Genomic DNA, 23,733 nt, shown 5'->3' with positions numbered 1-23,733 from the left:
ACTCAAAATTTTACTCTTTCAATGATAACAAATTCCATCCTGTGTAATTCTTTTACTTCAATTTTATTAATTCTTTACAACTGATTTTGAAATACAGTAATAGTAAGATTCAAATCTATTCTACCAGTAGCTTTTGAAATAACCGTTTCATATCTTTTGGAATTTTTGTGGATTGGAAATATTGGATGAAAATACTTATTTAAAGGTGTTATCTTGGATTCAGACGATTGTAGATAAGAGATCCAAAAGATACATGTACATATGTAGATATTTTTGATTCAGTTGATCACAGAGAGATCAAAAAGGCAAGTGTTGTATGCTGGGCGACAATACACAATACAAAATTTGCCATTTTATGTAAGTGGAAAAAGAACACTTCTTTATTTTTTAAGGCTTCTTAACTTAAGGTTTTTTATCACTTATTTTTTAAAATATATGAAAAATTGTAGCTCTGGAACCTAATTAGCTGCAAGGATAATATTCGCTCTCATAACTAAAATATTTATAGATTGCTGTTTAAAGAGACATCTTTACGAATATCAATATTCATTCTAAATATTGATAATGGAGCTTTTATGTAGTGAGTCACTTCATAGGGAAAGAAATTAGAAATAAAAATTAAAAAAAAAAAAAGATTGACACGCAGCAGAAATCCATTTTTCCAAGTACATCATTGAATATCAATTCCAGAAATGACACAAAATAATAAAAAAAAATAAGTTTGAAAGATATTTATAGAAGCAAATCCATAAAATATCCTTTAAAGAAATGAAAGAAAAAAGATATGAAATGAATGAGCTAAGTGATGACATACCTTCTCTCAATTTCAGAAAGTGGTTCTCTTCCCCTCTTGATGCGCAGACAGGGTTTCTGGCGATCAAAACAGTCGCAGCCGCATCGGCCATCCTTGTAAACACGACTCGTAAATGGTACTGGGCACTCACGGCACCTGAGCAAGAAAAAAAATAAAAAAAAGGTCATCAACAAAATTCAAGAACAGCCTTATTAAGATGTGATTTTGTGGAATTGTGTAACTCATTAGATGGCTAAATAAATATTTTGAAAACTATTAAACATGATATAAGCTTCAGTTGTTACATATTTTTTCTCTACTGTCAATTTAGATGATACTTGAATGTTTTGAAAAAGATTTAGTATACTGATTCAATTAAGTGTCCGCTAAACTTTTGATACCCTGCCGTTTCTTAATCAAGTTATAATGTGTATATGCGACTGGATTTTTATTTATAAGATTAAAAAAAAATCTAATCATGCAAAGTATGTGTGGAGCCTAGGTGGGATGATTAAAAAATTAGACATTCTTAAAATATCTACATGCTGTGTTGTAGAATTTACCTATTCTAATGCTGTTGGAAATAAATTTATCCTAATGCCTTTCCATTTATAGATATCCTTAATAAGCACTTTACTACCACTGTTTTGTATAACTTCAAATTTACAAAAAATATTAATGAATTGTTAGGTATAAATGTGGTTTAAATCTTCTAATATCTAAATCTTGACGATATTTATAAACTAAAAATATTGATTATTATTTTTATGGTAACAATGGGACAACGCCTAAAGCTGAAAAGAAGGCTGGTTAAGTTCCGCTAAATTTCTCGATACACCAAATGGTTAGATGTCTTTTTTTTAATCTCAAACCATGGCGATGTTTTCTGATTTGTTAGTTACTAATAAATTAATCAAATTAATTACAAATCAATTTTATTAATAAGATAGATGATTTTTTTAAAATTAATTTCCATTTTAATGATTTTTTAAAGTGCAAATTATCTCTATTCATAGCGTTGGAGAAATCTGTAAATTGTGAATTGAATGTATCCGAGAATATGGGGAAAAGTTACACAATAATGTTTCAAGAGTGAATGATGGTGAAATGGAGAACAGTTCTTAGAATTTTCCTAAAAACTTAGTGAAGGCCGTGATACGTATTAATTACAAATCACAAGAAAAATAGGCGCGCAGTAGATACCAACAACTGTCATTAACATCTAAGTGTCATTTTAATTAATGTATATAAGATAAGAAAGTTAAGTTGCGTAATTATTATATGATTCTTTCTTTTTTTAGTTATTATCCTTTATTTATTTTCCGTTTCTCAGCTTTTCAAAATACATACGGCTGCGACTTGACATTCTTTTGTACTCTTGCTTTAGAATATCATTTCACTCTTGCATTTTTTAAACAAAGTTACAAAGGACTCTCGACTAGCTGTCCTAGTTAAAAATAATACTTATCTGTAATGAAATAAGGAATAATCTAATTTGCCAATATATTGCAAACGAGCGTCTTCAAGAATCCTCCAACATAACGTGTATTTTATCACACACTGAAATATGCAAAGAGCGAATTTCTCACCTCTTTCTTAATTTTCACTTCGTCAGATGTGCATCGGATATCAACAAAAACGTAATATATTTGCAAATGCTTGTCATTATCTTAATAAGTTGTTGCTAGATGCGCGTTGTCTTTTTTTATTAGAGATTAATAAATAGTAAATAACAGGAAAAAAAGTAGGGTCATTAAACGAAAATTATTCACTGAAATTCTGGAATAATGGTAGGAACATTTATTTCGAAGTTAGAGGTCAGGAAACTAATATAATAAATTTTTATATTTAATATATAAATTTTTCTTGGATTTTCCTTTTTTGTAATAAGTTTTGTAATATATAGTACATTACATACAAAAATTCATAAAGTACCAACCTGAATTAAGACATGAAATAGTCTGGATAAGAAAGAGTTTTGGGAAAAGAGCTATAATAGTATAGGTATAGAAGGAATCAAGTATAAATGCCATTAGGCCTACCTTGACTTTTAATTATTCGACCCGTATTTTCACTATATATGTCTACTATACTACAAATCTAAATTTGTTTGAATTAATTTTCCTCTTTATTAAAATTCTTGATGGTGATGCAGTACATTTCATACCAAAAATTTTAAAAATTTATTGATTTCATTTTTCAGATAAATTCTCTACTTCTGAGTTATAACAACTAAGAATTATATTTCCGAAGAATCGTAATTAGTCTTTATTTTAATTTTTAATTAGTCTTTATCCTAATAAAAAAGAATCCACAGAAATTTCAGAATGTATAAATTTCCCAAATTTAGTGTTATCTGCCTTCATTATATATGACTGCATTCACAGAAATAACACTGATTTTAATTGAATTAATTATAACTATACTTTTATATTAATCACAAGTAGTATAACCTTCATTATATTTTCAGTCACAGAAGCAATTTAAGGAATACAAAAATAATGAAAAAGTAAGACAATTAGATGAAAACTGGATGGAGTTATAAGGTGCAAGCTATTATTCTACAGATTTCATGTTCACACTTTTAAACAATATTGGAAAGTGTTTTCTAAATATACACAGAAACATTCATTTTATAAAGTAAATTTGAGTCCTTTTGTACAATATTTTACGAAACTAGTATCATCTCAAAATATGCGCATTGCAGATGTTTCTTAATTGCAAAATTCCCTTTATGGTGATTATCCAAACATTATTTCTCTTTTTGTGATTCATTTGTGATGACAGTTCGATAGCAAGAGAATTTAAAACGTAATAAATGAAATAGTACAAAACAATTTTAAAAAATGCAAGCATTATGATTCAATATCGGTAAAAATAATGCTTGAATTTTAATCTACAAATAATATGATATAAATATATATATATTTTATAATATCGTATTATATGGTTCATTGTACTCATATTATCACTAATGTTTCTAATTGAAAAATAGCCAATAATATCCTCCAGAGATAAGAGTCTGCTAAACAATGCGTTCTCAACTTTACATTGAGTTCATTCAATACATATAAATTTTATAAAATTCGTAAAATTTTCTTAATACTTCGATATTTATACTATGCACTTTAATGTTTACAATTTTTAAATTCTTAATTAATTCAACTTTCTAATTATTAAATTCTTCTTTTAATGTTTCTAAGATCCATAGTGTTTAACACTTTTGCTGGCCATTTATTTTTCTTTTGAATTCCCCCCGTTTTTTTCATGTCTTATTATCAATTAAACAATAGCACTTAATGAAATAGATTTTATTTATTTAAATTTTAGGTTTATATTTAAATTCTAGGAGTGGGAAGTATATTTCCCGTTTAATATTTACGGTCATGAAAAAGAATTCAATTTAATGTTGATTATTTGGCATGGAAAGATGAGAAATATGTTGCAATGAATAAGGGTACCTCATCTTCTGCAGGCATGTAGCTGTCCTTTTTTCTTGAACCTTTGTGCTAGCTACAATTCCTTTATTGTTTATAATTTTAAACCAGCTTTGGTATATAATTTTCCACATTGGCTAAGCACACATCATCAGGAACCGTACACTTTGTTTTCTGATAGCTAGTAGGACAACCTTTCTTTCTCTTGAGAAATATCCATCTATTAGTTGACTGTCTAATGCTATATGAAATGTTAGCAAGTCTAAACTTTAGTTCATTTTCCACAATATAAAATTATTTAGATGCAAAGGTAAATAAGAAAATAAATGATACTGTATCACTATTCCTTACATATTCTTCCTATTTGGCAATTTTTTCCTTCGATTGAAGCGATCACTCCTCCCATGACGTCATTGCATAAAGCGATAGATTTTGGGCTAAGTATTTCTCTTTTAGTGCCAATTTTTTTACTCCACTTTACATAATCGCTGGGTTATATGCTGTAGTAAACAAAATAACAGCCTTATTATTAATCCACATATCGTAGAAACATCTTCACGCCTTCCTTAGTTAGGATCATTGATTTCTTTCTTTGTAATTTGCGACGATACAATAGCTAGGCCAATATATGATAGTGGCATTTGGCCTTTCCGCAGGTGTATTTAGTAAGATCATGTAGGTGGGAGTGAGTTAGTTTAATTATATTAACGTCCCATTTTAAAGCAACACTAGGGCAATTTTGGGACGGACTTCGTCATTTTGAACCGCGGTCAGATGACGAGGGCGACACCTGAGCCGGCTGGCACCCCCTCTCCAAACTTTCACGACATACCGGCTGGAGGACGTTAGGTCCAGATGGATTTAACTTGCATCAGACCCGCTTACGGCGGTTTTTCGGTGGTATCGAGTCTCGAACCTGCAACCCAACGGGTTCGTTGCTGAAACCTTTCCACCAAACCACCGCAGCCCTCCATCAAGGCGGGAAGAATCTTCCCAGTGCCCAGAAAAGAATTAAGTCATTGAAGATTTTTGTGTTATGCTAATTTATGACATGTGATATTGTTATTATAATTTGCGTAGCTTGGAGGTTTTTTTATTGCATAAATAAATGAAATTAATTCAAAGAATTGTTTTTCCTCCTAAAATAAGGAATGAAAATAATATTTAAATTTACTTCTAGCCTATAGATCTCGGCTTCCAGTATTTATGAGATCAACATTTTCATTTACAAACATTCCGCATCCACTCTTTTCCTTTTCACGGAAACTTGTGAAATATTCAAAGTACAGGAGGAAGAAAAATTCGCTTATTTCTTTTTCGCCGCGCCAAAAATAAATTTCCAGACTTTCCCTTAAAATACCACACGTCTGCTAGAAATATTCTATCGATCGAACTTTTACACATTTCGAAGCGAACTGCCGAGGAATATCTTTCCTCGATCTAAGGCGCCAAAGAAAATATTTGGAGACATAAATCAAAGACATAAAGAATCGCGTGCAGGTAATAACATGGCTATTTGAGGGAGATGGGCGAGAGAAGAAATTCGTACATTGCAAAATCATAGAAAAGATGATAAAGAATTCCCGTCGATGGTTTATTACTTCAAAAGATGTATAAGCAGGATTAAAATTGTTGAATAAAATGAGTTATAACAAATTCTTTATTCAAACAATAAATAACTTTAGAAATCGTTTTAAATATTGTGATGGAGTAAGATCAGATTAACGTGATAAAGTCAAATTTGTCGCATCGTTTTCATTTTGGAAATCATAAAGCATCTTGCGCATTAATAAAGGTTTAACGTTACAGTTAACTGCAAAAATTTTGGCAACGTGACACTTGTGATTTTAATCTTTCTTAATCTAACATATATCACAAGTCAAGAACCTGTGATTAAACAAAAGCGTTGGACAAAATTATTTGGTCAAAGAGGCCTTAATTATTTATTAAGTGTTGCAAAGCCAATTTTTTACTATCCCAGTTATTTATTAAGTGTTAATTATATATTTAGTGTTAATACTTTAAATTTGCTGAGTTTTTATAAATGGGGGCAAGTTTCTTGCCTAAAATATTTAAACGTGCAACTGGTTTTTGTTTGTGTTCTGACAGAAGAAAAACTAGGAAAAATTCAGCAGCTATGCAAACCAAAGCGAGCTATTTGTTACAAAAAGCGTAAACTGATCTATTAAAATGACCAATTATTATTTTGAATAATGTTCATTAAGGATTCAGAAATAGGAAAGAACTCGTGACTTTCCGAAACCGATTCATATTTTTCACCTGCACAGTACCTTAACCCACCAGTGCAACGATGGTCTGGTGATAAGTTCTTGGCTTCGGACCCGGAGGGTTTCGGGTTCGAGATCCGATACTACCCAAGAACCGTCGTGTAAGCGGGTCTGGTGCATGTTAAACGTCCTGGTCAAAAGTCCTCTCGCTTTGGAGAGGGGATTTCCAGCTCAGGTGTTGTCCTCGTCATCTGATCACGGTTCAAAATTACGAAGTCGTCCTGAAATAGCCTTAATGTTGCTTTAAAACGGGACGTTAATATAACTAAACTAAACCTTAACCCACCAGGGCACTTGTAGATTCCATGCCATCCTTCTGTAACTAATTTCGAAATCGAAAAAAAAAAAAAAAAAAAAAAAGGAAATTACTGTTGTACTTACATGGGAGTACATTGGGATATTTATGCATTTCGGAAGTGAAAAGTGTTTTTTATTGACAATGATAGGTTCAACCTATTATTTGCTAGAAATAATTAAAAGTGCAGTATAAGAATACATCAGAAATAAGGATCGAACTAAGTGTGTATCTTATCTTGTCACTACTGTAATATAATATTACATATAAATTTCTTTTCTCCACATTCTGAAAAATTATCGCGCAGTGAATTTCTGTCAGTGATCATTATTCATTTCAATTTTAAGAATTCATATATCTTTATATATTAGCTTCATTTCTAATACTTGAATTCAGAAATGTTTTCATCTGCTTATCTATGCAAGCTCACGAAATTTCATAATTCCGTATCTGCTTATACGTAGTTATTAGAAGTTTAGAGCAAATGTTAACATTTTCTAACTATTTAATGCAAATTATTTTTAAAAAAAGTTTTTTGCTAAATGTCGAAATGTTGAGTAGTAAATCATCCAAAAAAATTCTTCTTGCTATTTTTAAATGTATAAACAAAAATATCTTTTTTAAAAATCCTTCACAAAAGAATGTGAAATGAAGTAAGAATATTCAAAGCAATATGATGCAATTTAAATTTCAAAAATTATATTTCAAAATCGAAAGATCAAATGAAAATTGTATAGTCTAGACAAGAAATAATTTTCATTCTACTGCACTACCTTATGTTTGAGATAAAAATAAAGCTTAAGCTACAATTAATAATTTTTTTTATCAAGTATAAAAACTGTTTTACTACACCCAAATATAAAACGACGAATTCAATAACTATCGATACTTATGTTGATTAAATATCGATATTTATGTTGAATGAATATCTGAAAATGAATGTTATCAATATAGCACAGGCCTTAAATTAAATGAGAAATGGATTTGTATCCCTTGCAGCGATCATTTAACTTATCATTAGCATCCTTTTGGCACCGTCGACATTGTAAAATAAATCACTAAGGTCGTGAAGTTCAATTATTGGAGGTAATACCACTGCTACGATGACAAATTCATCGAGAAATGTCGATAATAGCTTTTAACCAATGATGAAGTTGTAGAATGATAGTTTATCATATCTGCGTATATTGAGTGAAACTGGTTAGTATTACGTCATTGGAATTTATATAGAAGGTAAAAGCCATTTGCTGCTACAATAAGAATACCAATGGATTAGTTCGATTTAAAGCTCATTAAGCTTATCTTTTTAAAAACTTTTGAATATACATATCTGTATTATATTTAAAATTTTAAAAGAAGTTTTTTTATCTTACACACCATCATTTGTATTAAACTTTGAGAGTATAGGAAGATGGTGCTACAAAAATATAACCAACCCTTTATTCTGAGATTTTAATGAAATATAGAAATTTTATGTTGAATAAATATCTGAAAATGAATATTATAAATGTATTACAGGCTTTAAATGTGAAAAAAAATTTATATTATTTGTAAAATTTTTTCTAACTTGTTTCAGTGAAATATGGAAATTTCACTGAAATCTTCATATTTTAGCTCAGTTAGTTTCAGTTAGTTCAGTTAGTCTCAGTTAGTTCAGTTTAAACATACAACTAGAGCAGGAATTTAGTTATTCACAAAGAATATGAAATTTCCTCATTATTCGATGTGTTAGGTTTCATCAATAAATATTGAATGTGTTTTTGGTGAACTTATGTCTAATAAATCTGTCTCTAATATGAATGTCTAACTGCATATTGCAGAGTTAAAATTTAAAAAAAATGTTTGGCTCATTTAAAAGTGAAATAATAATGATAATTCTTGTGAATAATTCTTAATGCATATTCGATTACAAGTATGGCAGCTGCTAGTAGTCAAGAATGTGTTTGCTTAATGCAAAGCAATTACAAGTTAAAATTTTTACTCAAAAATGTTAAATTATAGGCGAAATATAACAAATAATGTTTGCTTTATAACAACCATTCTATTCAAGATAAACTTCAAAACTTTAAACATTGATATCATTGGGGACTATTAACTTTCTTTTCCCCTCATTTAGTATTTAAATTCAATTGGTTAAAACTAAATTGCATTCCTTAAAATAATCATTTCATAATAGGGTGCTTCTTTAATAAAGATAGTGCATTCGTTCAACTCTCAATGCTGAAAAAAATTTGCCGTTTATTATGGAACATTTTTTTTATTTCGTTCTTTATTTTTCACAAGAATCAATGAGCACTCAAAACAGTTGATAGGAGTCACTATTAGTAGGAAGAAGAAATTTATTTCTTTTGGTATGCTTGGATTTAAAAGCTTATACATGAATGGCTCACTAATGATATTTTTATGGGAAAAAATAATAATGGTTTCCAAAGAATGGTTGTCAAAAAAATGACCAGTTAAAGAAAAATAATAAATAGTTTACGTGATATATTTTCACAGTTATATAATGTAGTTTTATTAAGTTTCCTCAAATTGTATGAATGAATTTATTACATCTTTAAAATTAATGGATTATAAAGAATTCCAAAAATACAACTTATGATAAATTTAAATTAACAAGATAAATTTTTCTTTTCAAGAAAATCGAAATTCCAGTCAAAAATTGTTTTAAATGAAATATTATTATTAAAAGAAAATTATCTTCGTTACAATAACAGTTTTCTTTAGGAAATAATGTACGTACAAAAAAATCATCATCATCATTATTTTAAAAGATACACATCTTAAATTATAACAGTTGTAAAAAAAAGAAAAAAAGAATAAACGTTGATTTTCAGCTTACATTTTCCCCCCTAAATATTATTTAGCTTAATATTTTTTTTCTTGTTTGAAACGTTTCAAGTATGAGACTTTTAAGCATTGCTTGATTTTTATTTTGTTTTAATAAATTTTGTTCAATTTATTCTATTTGCATATATTAAAATATTCCAGACATTTAAAAATCTAATAATCATTTGGTTACTGAAATATAACTGAGTCCTTACTTTTGTCTTAGCAGGGAGAAAAATAAGAAAAAGGAGGAGAAAAAAAAAAAAAAAAAATAGGGAAGTTCATAATGTATTTTTAAAATTTTAGTAATTTTGCAATCCATATATTTATTTCTATTACAATCTTTTTTCGTATCAAAAATTTATTGATGACATTTTTCCAAAATTTTATTTGCATAGAACTTTATTATTCACAGTTTGTGGGCAAGCCATTTCGGATATTGAAAGACTATATTTCATAATAATAATTTACATTTTATCAACTCTTCACGCTATTCTATTAACTCATTTCAGCATGCATTGAAAGGAAATAAATATTTTTTTTTCTAAATAGGTAAAAAGAGATTTTTTCCTGCTTATAAAGACACTGAAATTACTATTCCAATATGTCTTAAGTTTTATTTGACCATAAATATTTATCTTTGAAGAGGCATCAATACAATAATAATAAATACTTATTCAAATTTCTTAAATAATGTAATAGCATATCAATTGGAAATGTTTTACTTCCTCAGTAAAAATTCATATATATATTATTTCGGCGGTTTCACAAAACCAATTGGAATATCTTAAGTCTCAGAAGCTTTCATATTTAAAAGATAGATGGCGCCACGATTTGACTTTTGAGAAAGAATCTAAAATTTCCCGCGAAATTTTGATAAACAGAAAACGAATGTTGACATATTTAATAAGAAAATCACTTCAGAATTGCTCTTACAATAACGAATTAAATACTTTAAAAATTTCGATAGAAGCACTTCAGAATGAAGCTGAAGGGCATTATCTTTACAACTGTAAAAGACAGATGCGGGCAAAAATTTTGCGCTTGAACTGGATTATTGAGATTTAACTATGAAACGATTCTATATGACCTTGAAGCTTATATGACTTTTTGAACTACTATTACTTGGCATTATCTAAAGAATACATCACCAGCTGAATTATCATTACTTGATATAAGCAATCTAAATTAGGTTTCAGGGAAATTAAAATACATGCACACTGTCGCAGGTAATGCATTTAACTAAGCCGATACTTATATACGCAGTCATTTACACAGGTAAACACATTCGTTTCAAAAATAAATAAATAAAATAAAATTCTACAATGCATATTTTCATTGAACCAGACCTGATTATCATTTATGGTTGATATAAATATTTTAATAAATAATTTCACCTAAAAATAAATTTTTACTTAAATATTCAGTTGATAACATAAAAATAAATCAATAATTCATGCAATATCAAAATATTCTAGCACTTAAATGATGAGGTTATAATTAAGTACTGAGTAGTAAACTACCTATGGAAAAAAGGAAAGGATCAATAGAAGGGATATAATATTAAAAAACACCTAATTTAATTGTAACATAACAGTAAAATAATGAGAAGTTCCTAATTTTTTTCGATTATTGTGTCCTATGTAAAATTGTGAAAGATTTAATTTCAAAATATTTAGTAATTCCTGTAAAGTTTAAGGGAAAATAAATAAACCAATATTAGTTTATATACAAATTTATGAGCAAATTTTAATAAATATAACAGCCTGTTGATTACTGCATATTTTATTAAATTATGAAATTAAACTAGATTAGGCGATCATTTATGCGATCAGTTAAATTTTCATTAGCATTATGGCAGGTGACCAATACTTAATCAATTCTACGTTGTTAAATTATTTTTTAATGAATTGTCAAGTCACTCGACAATCCATCAGATTGTGTATTTTTGCAGCTGAATTGCAGATGGAGAAAAGGTAAGAAAGAGACCGAGAATACTTACAAATTTATCAATATTGCAACTATTCCCTTAAAGTAGAGAGTATATTTTTCGATTGAAATGATAAATGTTCCACAATGATAATATTATACTTTTATTTTAAGTATTTCACAAAAATACCGCAAGGCATAGAATTCAATTTTAAAAATGTAAAAAATTCAAAATTATCTAAATCTTGTGGCGCCGCGGCGCAAATTTTGGGAGCTACTAAATTAAATCTTAATTTCGAATTAAGTAGGTCTCAGTAATGAGGAAATAATTAGTACGTATAATATAGTTTTCAACAGAATGAGCATAACCTCAAATATCATGTGAAATAGGAGATCAGTGACTGACAGGACTTTAATTTTGGGGAAAATGTATGCATCAATAACGAGGAAATAATTAGGCACTGATGGATATGTAGTCTAAGATTCAACAGAATGGATATAACATGAAATAACCCGTAATCTATGTGCATATGAAATAAGAGAACAGCGAACCGACTGGGTCTTAATTCGGAAAAAAATGCAAGCACGTCACAGGAACAAGCTTTCAGTGAATAATTGACCAAAAAGCATGGACGGATCTATTATTACATTTATATATATGTCAGAGTTATCATTTGATCTTGAATTACGCAGACAGTTCCAAGACTGGCAAAAATCCGTCATGCAATGTCAATGACCGTGTGAACCGAAAAAAGTGGGACGAAAAATGTTCCCATATAAATCCTTTACAGAAAATGAATGAGATCTCTCTCTGTCTTTGCTTACATTAGGTTGCCAAATGATGGATTTATGGCGCGGGGCAACACAAAAACTGCGACGAATTACGATTATCGTGGATGTAAAACAAATTTATCTTTATTTCAAAGAATCACCTAATTGAAGATGAAAAGGAAGCGATAATTGATTGGCCCAAAATAGGCTCCGAATGTTCTAGACTATAGAGATCTCGTAGATAACACAGCAGAGTCATTTGCTTCTGTAATTAGTTGCATTGCTTATAATAATGAACTTAGTTACCTGCTTTTTATAACTCAAAACTAGTAGTATTTAGAATCAAATTAGAAATAACCGTTAATTTAAGTTTAAACTGCATTAAAATAGAATGAAAATGAAAAACAATGTAAGAAATGATGAATCTGGCCTAAAGACTTTATCAAGGATCACTTACAAGCAAGGATTCAAACTAAGGACGAGGGGGCAATTTTTTCCTTTCCAATTTTTCTATTTTAATGTAATTTAAACTTAAAGTTATTTATTACTTCTAATTTTGATAATTATATTTGTATTTTATATATAGCAGCATTGGCGCTCTAACTGCAATGTATCGACCTCTTAAATTTCGATTTTTGCTCAGAAAATATTTTCTCACCAAGTATGTTTCATAAAAACAATTAACTTTATGATTTGTATTTTCTTAGTATTTTGTATGCAGTTGTGACTGAAAAATTTACCAAACTGTTTCAATTAGTGTATTGTTTTAACTTCATTTAAGTAATTTAAATCGCTTGAGAAGTTAGTGAATTTTTCTTAAATATTATTTCAACCATTATTTTTATCATGATTTATGAGATGATGTTTTGAGTACGACATCAGTGATGAAACATCGCAAGAAAGCCCAGGAATCTTGCAACGTAGGCAAATCAGAAGCTTGAAAAACAAAATTGGAGACACGTTTATTAATTGATTTAATTTGGTAATTAATTTTGCATTAATAAAAAACTAACCCATAACTTAAAATGTCCTAACATTTTTTATTGTTTTAGAATCTATTTTCTTCAAATGTCTAATACTGCAATCCTTAGTATTATAATTAAAAAAATACCAAAACTCTTTGTCTTTTTGCTTTGGAAGAAAATGTTTAATATACTTGGTGCATGAAATTATGTTCAAATACAAGTTTTAATGCATATGAATTAAACAGAGGTGAGCTTTGTACTAATGTTGAGAATGGTGGTTAAAGATGCTTGGTTAACTAAGAAATGAGGGATCACTTCATTTTGATGATTTTTGTGGCCTTCATTTGATCAGAGATTGCACAGCCTGACAGATTTCAAAACTTTTCGCAGAGTGATCAGAATGTGGTGAAATTTTCACTAGCTATGGAGCTTTTTTGACTCACCAGACCAGATTTTTTGAAAAGGGCGATTCTTTAGGAAAAGCAATGAATAATATTCCACACATTATCAAACATTGTGAGCTTTTGTTGTTTTTCTAAACATTCCACAAATCGTGCAAAACTTTCAGTTACCAAATTCTAACTGGCCACGATGCTTTTAAAGTTCATCAGATTTTCTGTTTTGCTGGGAAAAATCAGTGGGTATTCCACATTTTATCAAAGAGTTTCAGCTTTGAAATAATGAATTTAAATAGTAACTTTTTGGTCGGATGCAAATAGAACTGATAAAACCTTATTGAAATTTCAACTTGCCAGAAGTTCTGCCACATTGACTGTTGAAAAACGTTTGACTAGAGAACAGGACGGCGATTAGCTATCAATGATTACCATTATACATCATTATGTTTTTGTCATGTTTTGAAATAATTTGTGTTTAAAATACTACAAAACATGAGAAATTACGTGACATATTATTATTATATTAACAATTATAAAACATGAAAATATTGTTTTCCCCATTAAAATTTTTTTCTTCTTATTTTATATATTTTCTCTTTTATTATCTATTGTTTGATTCTATTGAAGGATCTACGTATAAATGAGGCTGCTGCTGGTTATTGGTTTTGCCCTTTGGTGGCCTGCTATTTTTAAATTTTTAATTACAAGATGAGTTGTTTCTCAATAGCCCTTCGCTTCCCGTTTGGCTTCGGCAAGTTTGCACCTTATGGTATTACTGTAGTATACAAATTTCCGCCGTTTAACTGCAAAATTTAGGCTAAATCATTATTAAAAATCGCTTGAAATTTGAAAATGCCGATGAGTTTTATATTCGGACTTTGTTCGATTATGTTTAATGCAAAAGGAAGCAAATGTAGCTTTAATAAATTATTGATTTTCATGAGTATATGGAGGCGAATTTCAAGTAACCAAAAGAAACAGTTTTTTTAACTATACATGCAAAAATACAGCGTCAATAATATAATATTTTTTGGTGAACTTTTGCTTATTATTTATTTTAATAATTGCTGTAACATATTTTCATGTTGTTTAATATTTTTGGTTAAGTTGTTACACACATTTACCTCTATAAAGCATTTAATTATTCAAATCTTTTTACCACATTCTTTATTCTTATAACTAAATCTCGAGAATGTTCAGTTTTCAGTTTAACATTCTTGATCTGAAGAATTATAAACGTTTCATTTTATTATCAAAACAGCATATAATTTTAAACGTATTCAACCGTATTTTCTTTTATTTAATATAATTTGAGTCGGACTTATAGTTTTTGAACTTAATGGATATCTGTGAAGCACGAAAAAATGTACAAATACAAACACAAAATGTACAATTTTAAAAATAAAAATATTTGAATGTTCCAGAAGATAATTAAAAGATTGTAGGCAATTCTGTTAAATGGTAAAGGATACCTTTCTTTGACATTGAGGGATGACCTCGGAATGAAACATCAAAACAAGATGATGACGTCAAGACATTAAAAGTTCTTTTTTCTCGCTTCATTTGAAGGACTTATATAGAAAAAAATAGATCTCAGACCATTTGCAGTTTTGTTTAGCCCAAAAGAAGAAACATTATCTTTAAAAAATTCGGGTATAATTAAAACGTATTTAAAAAATAACGAAATTGAAACTAGAAACCAGACATGGGAATGTATATCGTAGCAACAGTTATGTTACTAGTTTAACGACCTTCTAATACAGTACAAAGCATTTTTATTGGGATTTTCGCAGCAAAAACAATGAAATTTATGGCATATTTGGCGAGAAGTAGAAAAGAAGTCTATTTAAAATAGTATTAAGATAATATCAAATCGTTAATATAATGAATTCAAATAGTCAATTGCAGAAAAAGGTAGAAAGTCCTCCGGGAGAACAAATATGATATGCAGAATGTATGCAGGTGGATTAACAAGTATGTACCAACTCAGTAGGGTGAAAAGTGAATATTTAACGCGATTTATATTATTGTTTTTATATGTTAAAACAGTTCTTAAATTTCAATATATCCGAAGTGCAAACCATATTTTTTTCATTTGATGGCGTGTTAAGGTTATTCAATTTATTCTTCTCCAAAATAAAATATAATTTTAAATAAAATTAATTAACCTATTAAAAAGTTACTAATTGCATAAACCACTTGAGATGTTTTTCGTATGTTTAAATATAATTATAACCAATATTCTGTCATTCGGCATGAAATTTTAATTAAAAAAACAAATTCAGAATCAATTATACATCTTTCAACTATAAAAATTGCTGCATGGGTTTCAAACTCATCTTCACTTTACGATTTTTTTATTCTCAGTGGAATTTTATCACGATAATTGAAATAGGAAATAATATCCGGGAATTTTCTGTTGGTTCAAAGTAAAATATTATTTTAAATAATAATTTATTTAATTATTAAATTAATTGTTTAATTAATTTAATAATTATTTACTTTATTTAGTTATTACATTAACTATTTAATTAATTTAATAATTATTTAATTTTTATTAATAATAATAAATTTAATTTTCTGTCTAAAATAAAATATTATTTTAAATAAAATAAAATATTCTGTAGAAAAATAAATTGATTGCATAAACTGCTTAGCATTTTCCGCTTGTTTAAATAAAATTGTAACCAATATTCTGTCACTCGGGATGAAATTTTAATTAAAAAAAACAAATACAAATTTACAACAATTATACATCTTTCAGCTATTAAAATTCCTATATGGGTTTCAAATTCTTTTCACTACACGAACTTTTATTCTCAGTGGAATTTTATCACGATAGTAGAAAAGGGAATAACATCCGGGAATTTTCAGTTGGATTAAGATTAAGATATTCTGATGACCTGTTAGATACTTAAAATCTTTTAGCTTTAAGCGTAGTTTCAAAAGAGTCAGAGATTGGTTTCAGGTTATTATCACGATGTGGAATTGCGAAAGCTCTAAAAAGAAGAAAAAGAAAATAAACACCTACTTCCCATTTATGAATGTTTTCACATTGCCTTTGATGTTTGGCGACTCGACATTAATGTAGCATCCATGATGTCTGCATTTTTTATGTTCAAAAAACTAAAGAATAAGGATTTTATTTCGTTTCGTTTATTAGCATAAATAAGCACTTTCTGATAGGATCTGGAGCATGCAAATACTGGGGTTTATTTCCAGTACTTGGTGGCGATAACAGCGATCAAAAAGCGCCAAAAAATTTCACCAATTTGGCAATTTCAATTGTCAAACTATATAGCATACGATTCACACACTCAAAATTTTTCATAATAAATAATAATACTCTTGAGTATATTTTTATAATTCTTGTCGCTTTTTGGTCGCCGTTAAAACCGAATTGCACAAAAAAAAAAAAAAAAAAAAAAAAAAAACCCTAAAGAATATTGATTTTATTTTGTTTCATTTATTATCATACGTAAGCAATTTCTGATATAATCTGAATCATGTAAATACTAGGATTTATTTCCAATATAATACTCATTAAAGTAGCCAACATAAAATGTGCAAGAAATAAAGTATATTATACAATACTACCCAACTTTGGCGACCATCTCGTTTGCCTATATTATTGACTTTTTAATCTGTCAAATATTAATGAGGGACATATATTTTGTTTTAAAAATTTCATCTTGTTATCTGATAAGATCAAAAAACACGAATTTAACTGAATAAGTTAAAACAAATTATAGTCATGTGCAAATTAGAAAGTGTATATAATACGTAATAAAAGCGGAAGTTTGCAATCTGTGAATTATTGACTTTAATGTCCGTAAAAACATTTTTTTTTTAATTTGAGTTTAACACTATCAAAAACACATGATTAAATGTTTTGATGGATGAGGTTGAATTTCATAACATCAAAAATTAATTGCTGCAATCTGTGAATTACAATTAAAATAATTAGTAAAAATACGGAAAACATTGTACAGAAGTGAAATCGATATCATTAAACAAATAAGCTTTGAATTTTTCGAGTAATGCATAGATTATTTTTGTAAGATACGGTCATCAATTACTCATCTGGTGGTAGTTAATTTGTTTTTCGCATTCGATTACACTTTTTTGAAACCTATTTCTTCATTTCTTTTATATCTCCTGAAAGTAAGAGTCTTTGTGAACACTATCCAAAGCATTTCTAATAAGATTTTGCCGCCTTATTAATTAGCAAAACATTGAATTAAATGCAGCTTTAAAAACGTTTAATGAAGCAGTTTAAAGCATTCGTATAATAATTAATTTTAATTTCATTCCTTTTATTCGACATTATGAGTAAATATTTATATATATACAATAATTATTTAACTATACAATAATTGCAATTGTAACTTAATTATACAATAATTGCATTTTAAATATAGAGAGAGATTTCCATGTTCTTATATTCATAATTAGTTATTATTTCCATTGTTATTCCCAAAATTAAAGTAAATATTTTTAAATACATTAATTTTGAAATATATATTTAAATATACTCGGCTAATCGCAACGTTTCCGCTTAAGTAGCGAAATAAAAGAATAAATATTTTATCTATGCGTCTTTAACTAAAAACTGGAATATATTTATCGCCTCTTTTCCTTATCGTTATATGCACGACGTTATAGAAATATGCAAACGATACCTAAATGTTCAAGTTATCCATTTCCCAAAACAGAACAGAATATAACTGAAACAGATAGTCATTATTTTAGTCGATATCTTTTTAATAATGAAAGAAAATTCAATTTTCTAGAATACATAAATTCAAAGAAGTGAAATGCATAAGAGTATTCAAACCCATCAATCAATCACGAAGGGGTTACATGTAAGTTATATTGCTGCTTCTCCAATCCGCCCGAAGGCAAACAGATGAATGAAATTAAATGACAGGACCGCCGCTACAGCAACACTGGCGGGAACTGTGGTTGAGTCCTAAGGGCCATCACCGACCACGGTATAGCCCTTCCCTAAGGAAGTACCTTCCATCATCGGCGGGAGAAACCAGACCCTCTCCTTTTCGTGTACCCTCTAGAGTGGCGAGGACTATCCACCACGCCGGAAGATTCTCATTTCGAGATGCCCCCCCTCCCCAGGGGTGAAGGGATTAGATGCATAAAAAGAACTATGAGAAATTGCATATACTTTCAAAGAAGACAGCACTATCTTTTTCTCTTTCAAAAAGTTATAAAACATTGTCTTACAAAATCAAATCATTATCTGCTTAACTTAAAAATTAATTAATATATATTAACATAATGATTAATGCATGAATGGAAAGAAAGGCATTATACTAATTAACACATTTTTTTACTTTTTCATTCTCACAAATATTTTATAAATTCAAAGTTTGCAATATTCTTACAGCAAAGAAAGTCGGAATTGAAGCAATTAATATGTATGATATAATATAAATATTTCATAACTTATTCTTTTGATGACTTCGATTTGTATTATTTTTTAGCTACTTGATGATACTATCATGTGAGACAAAATTTTGTTTCTGTTTCAAGTTTTCATTTACTTTTTTTTTTATCTTGTTGAATAAACTTATTTGTTAGAAGATGGTTAATTATTACATCTTATTAAAAATAGTTTTAGATTTAGTATAAAACTATTAAGATAAACAAAAATTTTAAGAGCTTAAAATATTTCTCAGTCACTTACTTTGATTTGGATGGAGGGTCCTCTTCCCCGTCCTGCAGGTTATTAAGACCATCCTGTAGTCTTGGTAAATCATTTATTGGTTGACACTGACATGCCGTATGATTTTGGAATAATAATTTCTCGACATCATTCGAAGTGGAAATGCCATTTTTTCCAATTGTTAATGCCTGAAACGAATGATTTGATAAACATTTATTACATAAAATGAGAATGAAAGTAAAGTTTTTCAATCATCCTCACAGTTTAAAAAGAATCATATTATGGAATTTCGTTTTAAACAAAAAGCTGAAAAATGACAGTTATTTCTTTCAATAAAGCGTGTGGCAAAGTTTAACGTTAGTAATAACACAAAAATTCAATAAATTTATTAGGATCTTGGTATATTTTGTATATTATTTTTTTAAAAAAAATATCTGATTGAAATGCTACAACTCATCTTTGTTGTCCAATGGAGTCAGCTGATATCATTTCGCAATACAATAAGTGAAAAAACCTTATTTATTTTTAAAAAGTTTGTTTTAAAGAAAAAATAAATATGATAGTATTTGAATAATATTTAAAACAAAATTAAATATTTTTTCTAATCAGTAATTTTATTTTTGAAGTGCCAATGTGACCTTACTGCTGCTATTTTGCCATATTCTCCTTTGTCTTTAAGTATGTTCCTATCTAATATAATATGAATGAAATTCTGTCTGTTACGATGGATGAAAATGGCGCCACAGTGACCTTGTAAGGTGTATTTCAGTCGGAACGTAAGGGGGGACGCAATGAGTTCAAGTTTAAATGTGCTCTTTTTTGACGTCATCTAGAAAACTAATAGGGCATGCATTTGTGTAAGAGATTGCTTAGTTGGAGACATAATAGATGGTCGTTCTCCTTGAAAATTTATCCAGGAAGGCGTTCTTACTCCTGGAATCCCTCAAAAGAACGATTTCCCACTTACTTGCTACAGGCTTCATTTCTGTCGCTGTAGGCTTTCAGCACCAATGCTTTAAAAAGAATAGTCTAGGACGAATCTAAGACATTTGAAATGGTTATATAAATTCATTTTTACACTCACAAAAAATGTAATAAATGGCAATGTATTACAGTTCAATCCATCTGTGTTTTTGAAAGCGTTTAGAAGTCAAGGTCACTATTATGCTTGTTTCAGCAACCCGCATCTGTACAGAAGCAGGTTGAAACGACGAAATTTTCATGAAAGTGACGAATTTTTCATGAAATGTTTCAAATAACCTATACGCAATAGAAACGTTATTAAATTTTTTTTCGACTTTTCTTGAAATTGCCTTAAAAAAGAAACTTTTCTGTTATACTAGAATAGCAATTTTGAGGATACAAAAATTGAAATTTGCCGTAAGAGCTTTTATAAATAAAACGATTAATGATATGAATTTATTTTATAAAAAAGATTGAAATTTGCCTTAAAACCTTTTATAAATAAAATTAAAAAAACGATATGAATTTATTTTACAAAAAAAAAAAAAAAAAAAATCTACAGACCGTAGATAATTAGTTTTTAAAATATTAATTTAGAAATGTCACAACCATGTTGAAAGTTCATCAAAAACCATTACTATTTCATATGAAATAAAATATGGAAAGTTTCTGAAATACTTATGTAGAATTAGGATGTAGAAAGAAAATAAATACTAAACAAGAATTATTCTTTCTTCTATTCAAGAGATCTTTCTAAGTACTACATTGTGGTTGAACCTCTTTGAGTAAACTTATTTCAGCACCAAATTTGTCAATTAAATAATGGCACGTTTAAGGCAAGTGCTTTTTATAAAGCAACTGATTCAACTGCAGAAAATGTTTCGCATAAAGAATTAAACAAATGAAAGTGTGTATTTCTGCAATGCAAAGATTTTAGGCAAAAGGAAAGCATCATTCATATAAATACGAAGCATTCATATAATATCACCAAAAACCATTACTATTTCATATGAAATAAAATATGAAGAGTTTCTGAAACACTTATGTAGAATTGGGATGTAGAAATAAAATAATTACTAAACAAAATTATGATTTCTTTTATTTTAGGTAACTTTCTAAGTAATACATTGACATTGAATCTCTTTCAGTAAACTTGTTTCAGTGACAAATTTGTCAACTAAATAATGACACATTTAAGGGAAGTGCTTTTATAAAGTAGTTGCATGTTCGTATTCGACTGCTGAAAATGTTTCGCATAGCGAATTAAACGAATGAAAGTGTGTATTCATGCAATGCGAACGTTTTATGAAAAGGAAAGACATCATTCATATAAATGTGAAATGGGAATGAAATCGTTTAGAAATATTAACACAGCTTTTTGTTCACTTACATAAAAAGAGAGTGTCACTTCTTGAATGGCACTGGGAACACAATGGAAGGCATCGCTGTCACAACATCCCGTGAAATCTCCACATCTGTGAAGAATTGTGCAACGAGGGATGTATTCCCTCGAAGGGTCCGGATAATAGTCTTTTACACGTATTACCTGTGCTTTTGGGTCTTTGCACTTTCCAGTGTTGCGAACTTTTAAGTAATGTGCATTTGCTGATTTTAAATCATTCATTCCTAAAATATGAAAGATGTTTCATAATGTGAGCAAACTCAACGACATTATTTTTTTTAACAGAATAATAAATATGAAGCAAATAAAATCATATAACAAGTATCTTTGACAAAGAATTTCCTGTAAATCATTTAATAAAGATGTTTATAATCTCTTATGCTATGTGTGAGATGTTGCCACTTCTTCTAAATCAAGAAAAATCCAAAATTTGAGATTGGGATAGTTGATTTTTCTCAGAGAACCAAATATAGGGATATAAGCAACAAAAAAGAAGAAGTAAAAATTACAATTATAATTTTATTAAAAAAAACTATAATATTTGCTCATCAAAAGAGTATGATAAAAAACGCAACTCAATTTTACATTTACCTGCACTCTTAAATTGACATAACCTTTTTAGAGCGCCACTAGATGTCGCTATAGATGTGAGTAATGAGAGAGGTGATTAACGAAATTTACGATCACTTTACGACCGTTATACTCTATTGAAAGTAAGTTTAGGTTAAAAAATTGATATTTAAATGATGAAAATGCAATATTATATCTAACAGGTTGTCTTCAACATTCAAAAACTGATCTAAACTGATTTTAATATTAAATCTAGGACGAGGTAACGAATTAAATGTCCAAAACATAAATCTGGTCCATTGCACTGGTCATTTTAATCATATACAAATGCGCAGGCCATTTTAATAATATTTTGATTTCATCTTCAGAATAATATGAAAGATTTGTCTCATAAGAGGAATCTAAAATAATTTTAGGCTCAAAAATGCTATTGCAGATTTATTTTCAAACATAAAATAAAGGAACGAATCTGACAAATTTTTGTTTTTCCCTTCTATAAAAATATTATCTGTTTAAGTCCATAAATTTAATCTCTCACTATGAAAGAAAAGCGGAAAAAGAAAGATTGCTTATTACATCGCTTTTATTAATAAATTATCATTTAGTTTGACAGAATTATAAAGTTTAAATAGTTTGACAAATAACTTTTGACATCGTAATTAAATTATATTACTAATTAATATGAGAACATAAATTATATTTCTAATATTCTTTAAAGAAAAATACAATTCTGTTCATTTAAATCTAGGATCAATGAACCGCATATTTTGTACGTCCCCAGACTGTTCTTTTTATTTTTGATTTAGCATTTAATCATTACTTTTCGAAGAAAAGTTCATGAATATTTATATATTATAAGCTGAGCAATCAAACAATGAATACATTATTTTAATGATCATTCATTTTCGGAGAACTAATAATATGAATGAATTAATTTGAATGTTTAAATTAATTAAAGATTTATAGTCCGTTTTGACATGAAAGCAGAAAAGTAAATGTTGTAACGAAACATTTTCCAATTTGTTAACATGAATAATTATGAAATAATTCTAAAATTTTATCAAGTCTGCAGACATAACATTTGAATAAAAATAGCGAATTTGCAACTCCAAAAAATAAATTACAAAATAAATTTCAGAGATACATACAGTCACGTGACACGAGGGTGAATAACAATTTTTCTCTCAAGGGCGTGCAAGGAAAGAAATTAAAAAACGGATGTCAGAAACCAGAACTCAAGTTTCAGTTATTTCTACAGCAAATATTATTTTCACTTTATCATTATAACAGCCGTTTTTATTAAATAAAAGTAACGTTTCGCTAGTGATTCAAAACGATTGTGACTTAAATTACCTCTTTCTGAATAGCATATCCCACAAAATGTTTAAGATTCCGACCTTGAACTAAACC

At 28.5% G+C, this 23,733-nt stretch overlaps 1 protein-coding gene across 1 annotated transcript in view; it reads right to left on the bottom strand.

Moving 5' to 3' along the window:
* The window catches only part of LOC129964094 (uncharacterized), a 73,589-nt gene that overhangs the window by 8,543 nt on the left and 41,313 nt on the right, over window positions 1-23,733 (bottom strand). Inside the window, exons 3-5 of the mRNA XM_056078775.1 lie at window positions 21,742-21,977; window positions 19,410-19,576; window positions 815-949 (exon numbers count right to left, since the gene is read on the bottom strand). Coding sequence (XP_055934750.1) covers window positions 815-949; window positions 19,410-19,576; window positions 21,742-21,977 — 538 coding nt within the window. The remainder of the gene's footprint in view (window positions 1-814; window positions 950-19,409; window positions 19,577-21,741; window positions 21,978-23,733) is intronic.

This window comes from Argiope bruennichi, chromosome 3, assembly GCF_947563725.1.
Source record: "Argiope bruennichi chromosome 3, qqArgBrue1.1, whole genome shotgun sequence".
NCBI classification, from domain to species: Eukaryota; Metazoa; Arthropoda; class Arachnida; order Araneae; family Araneidae; genus Argiope; species Argiope bruennichi.
The sequence above is the reverse complement of the archived record's forward strand: the minus strand, read 5'-3'. Positions and strand labels throughout refer to the sequence as shown.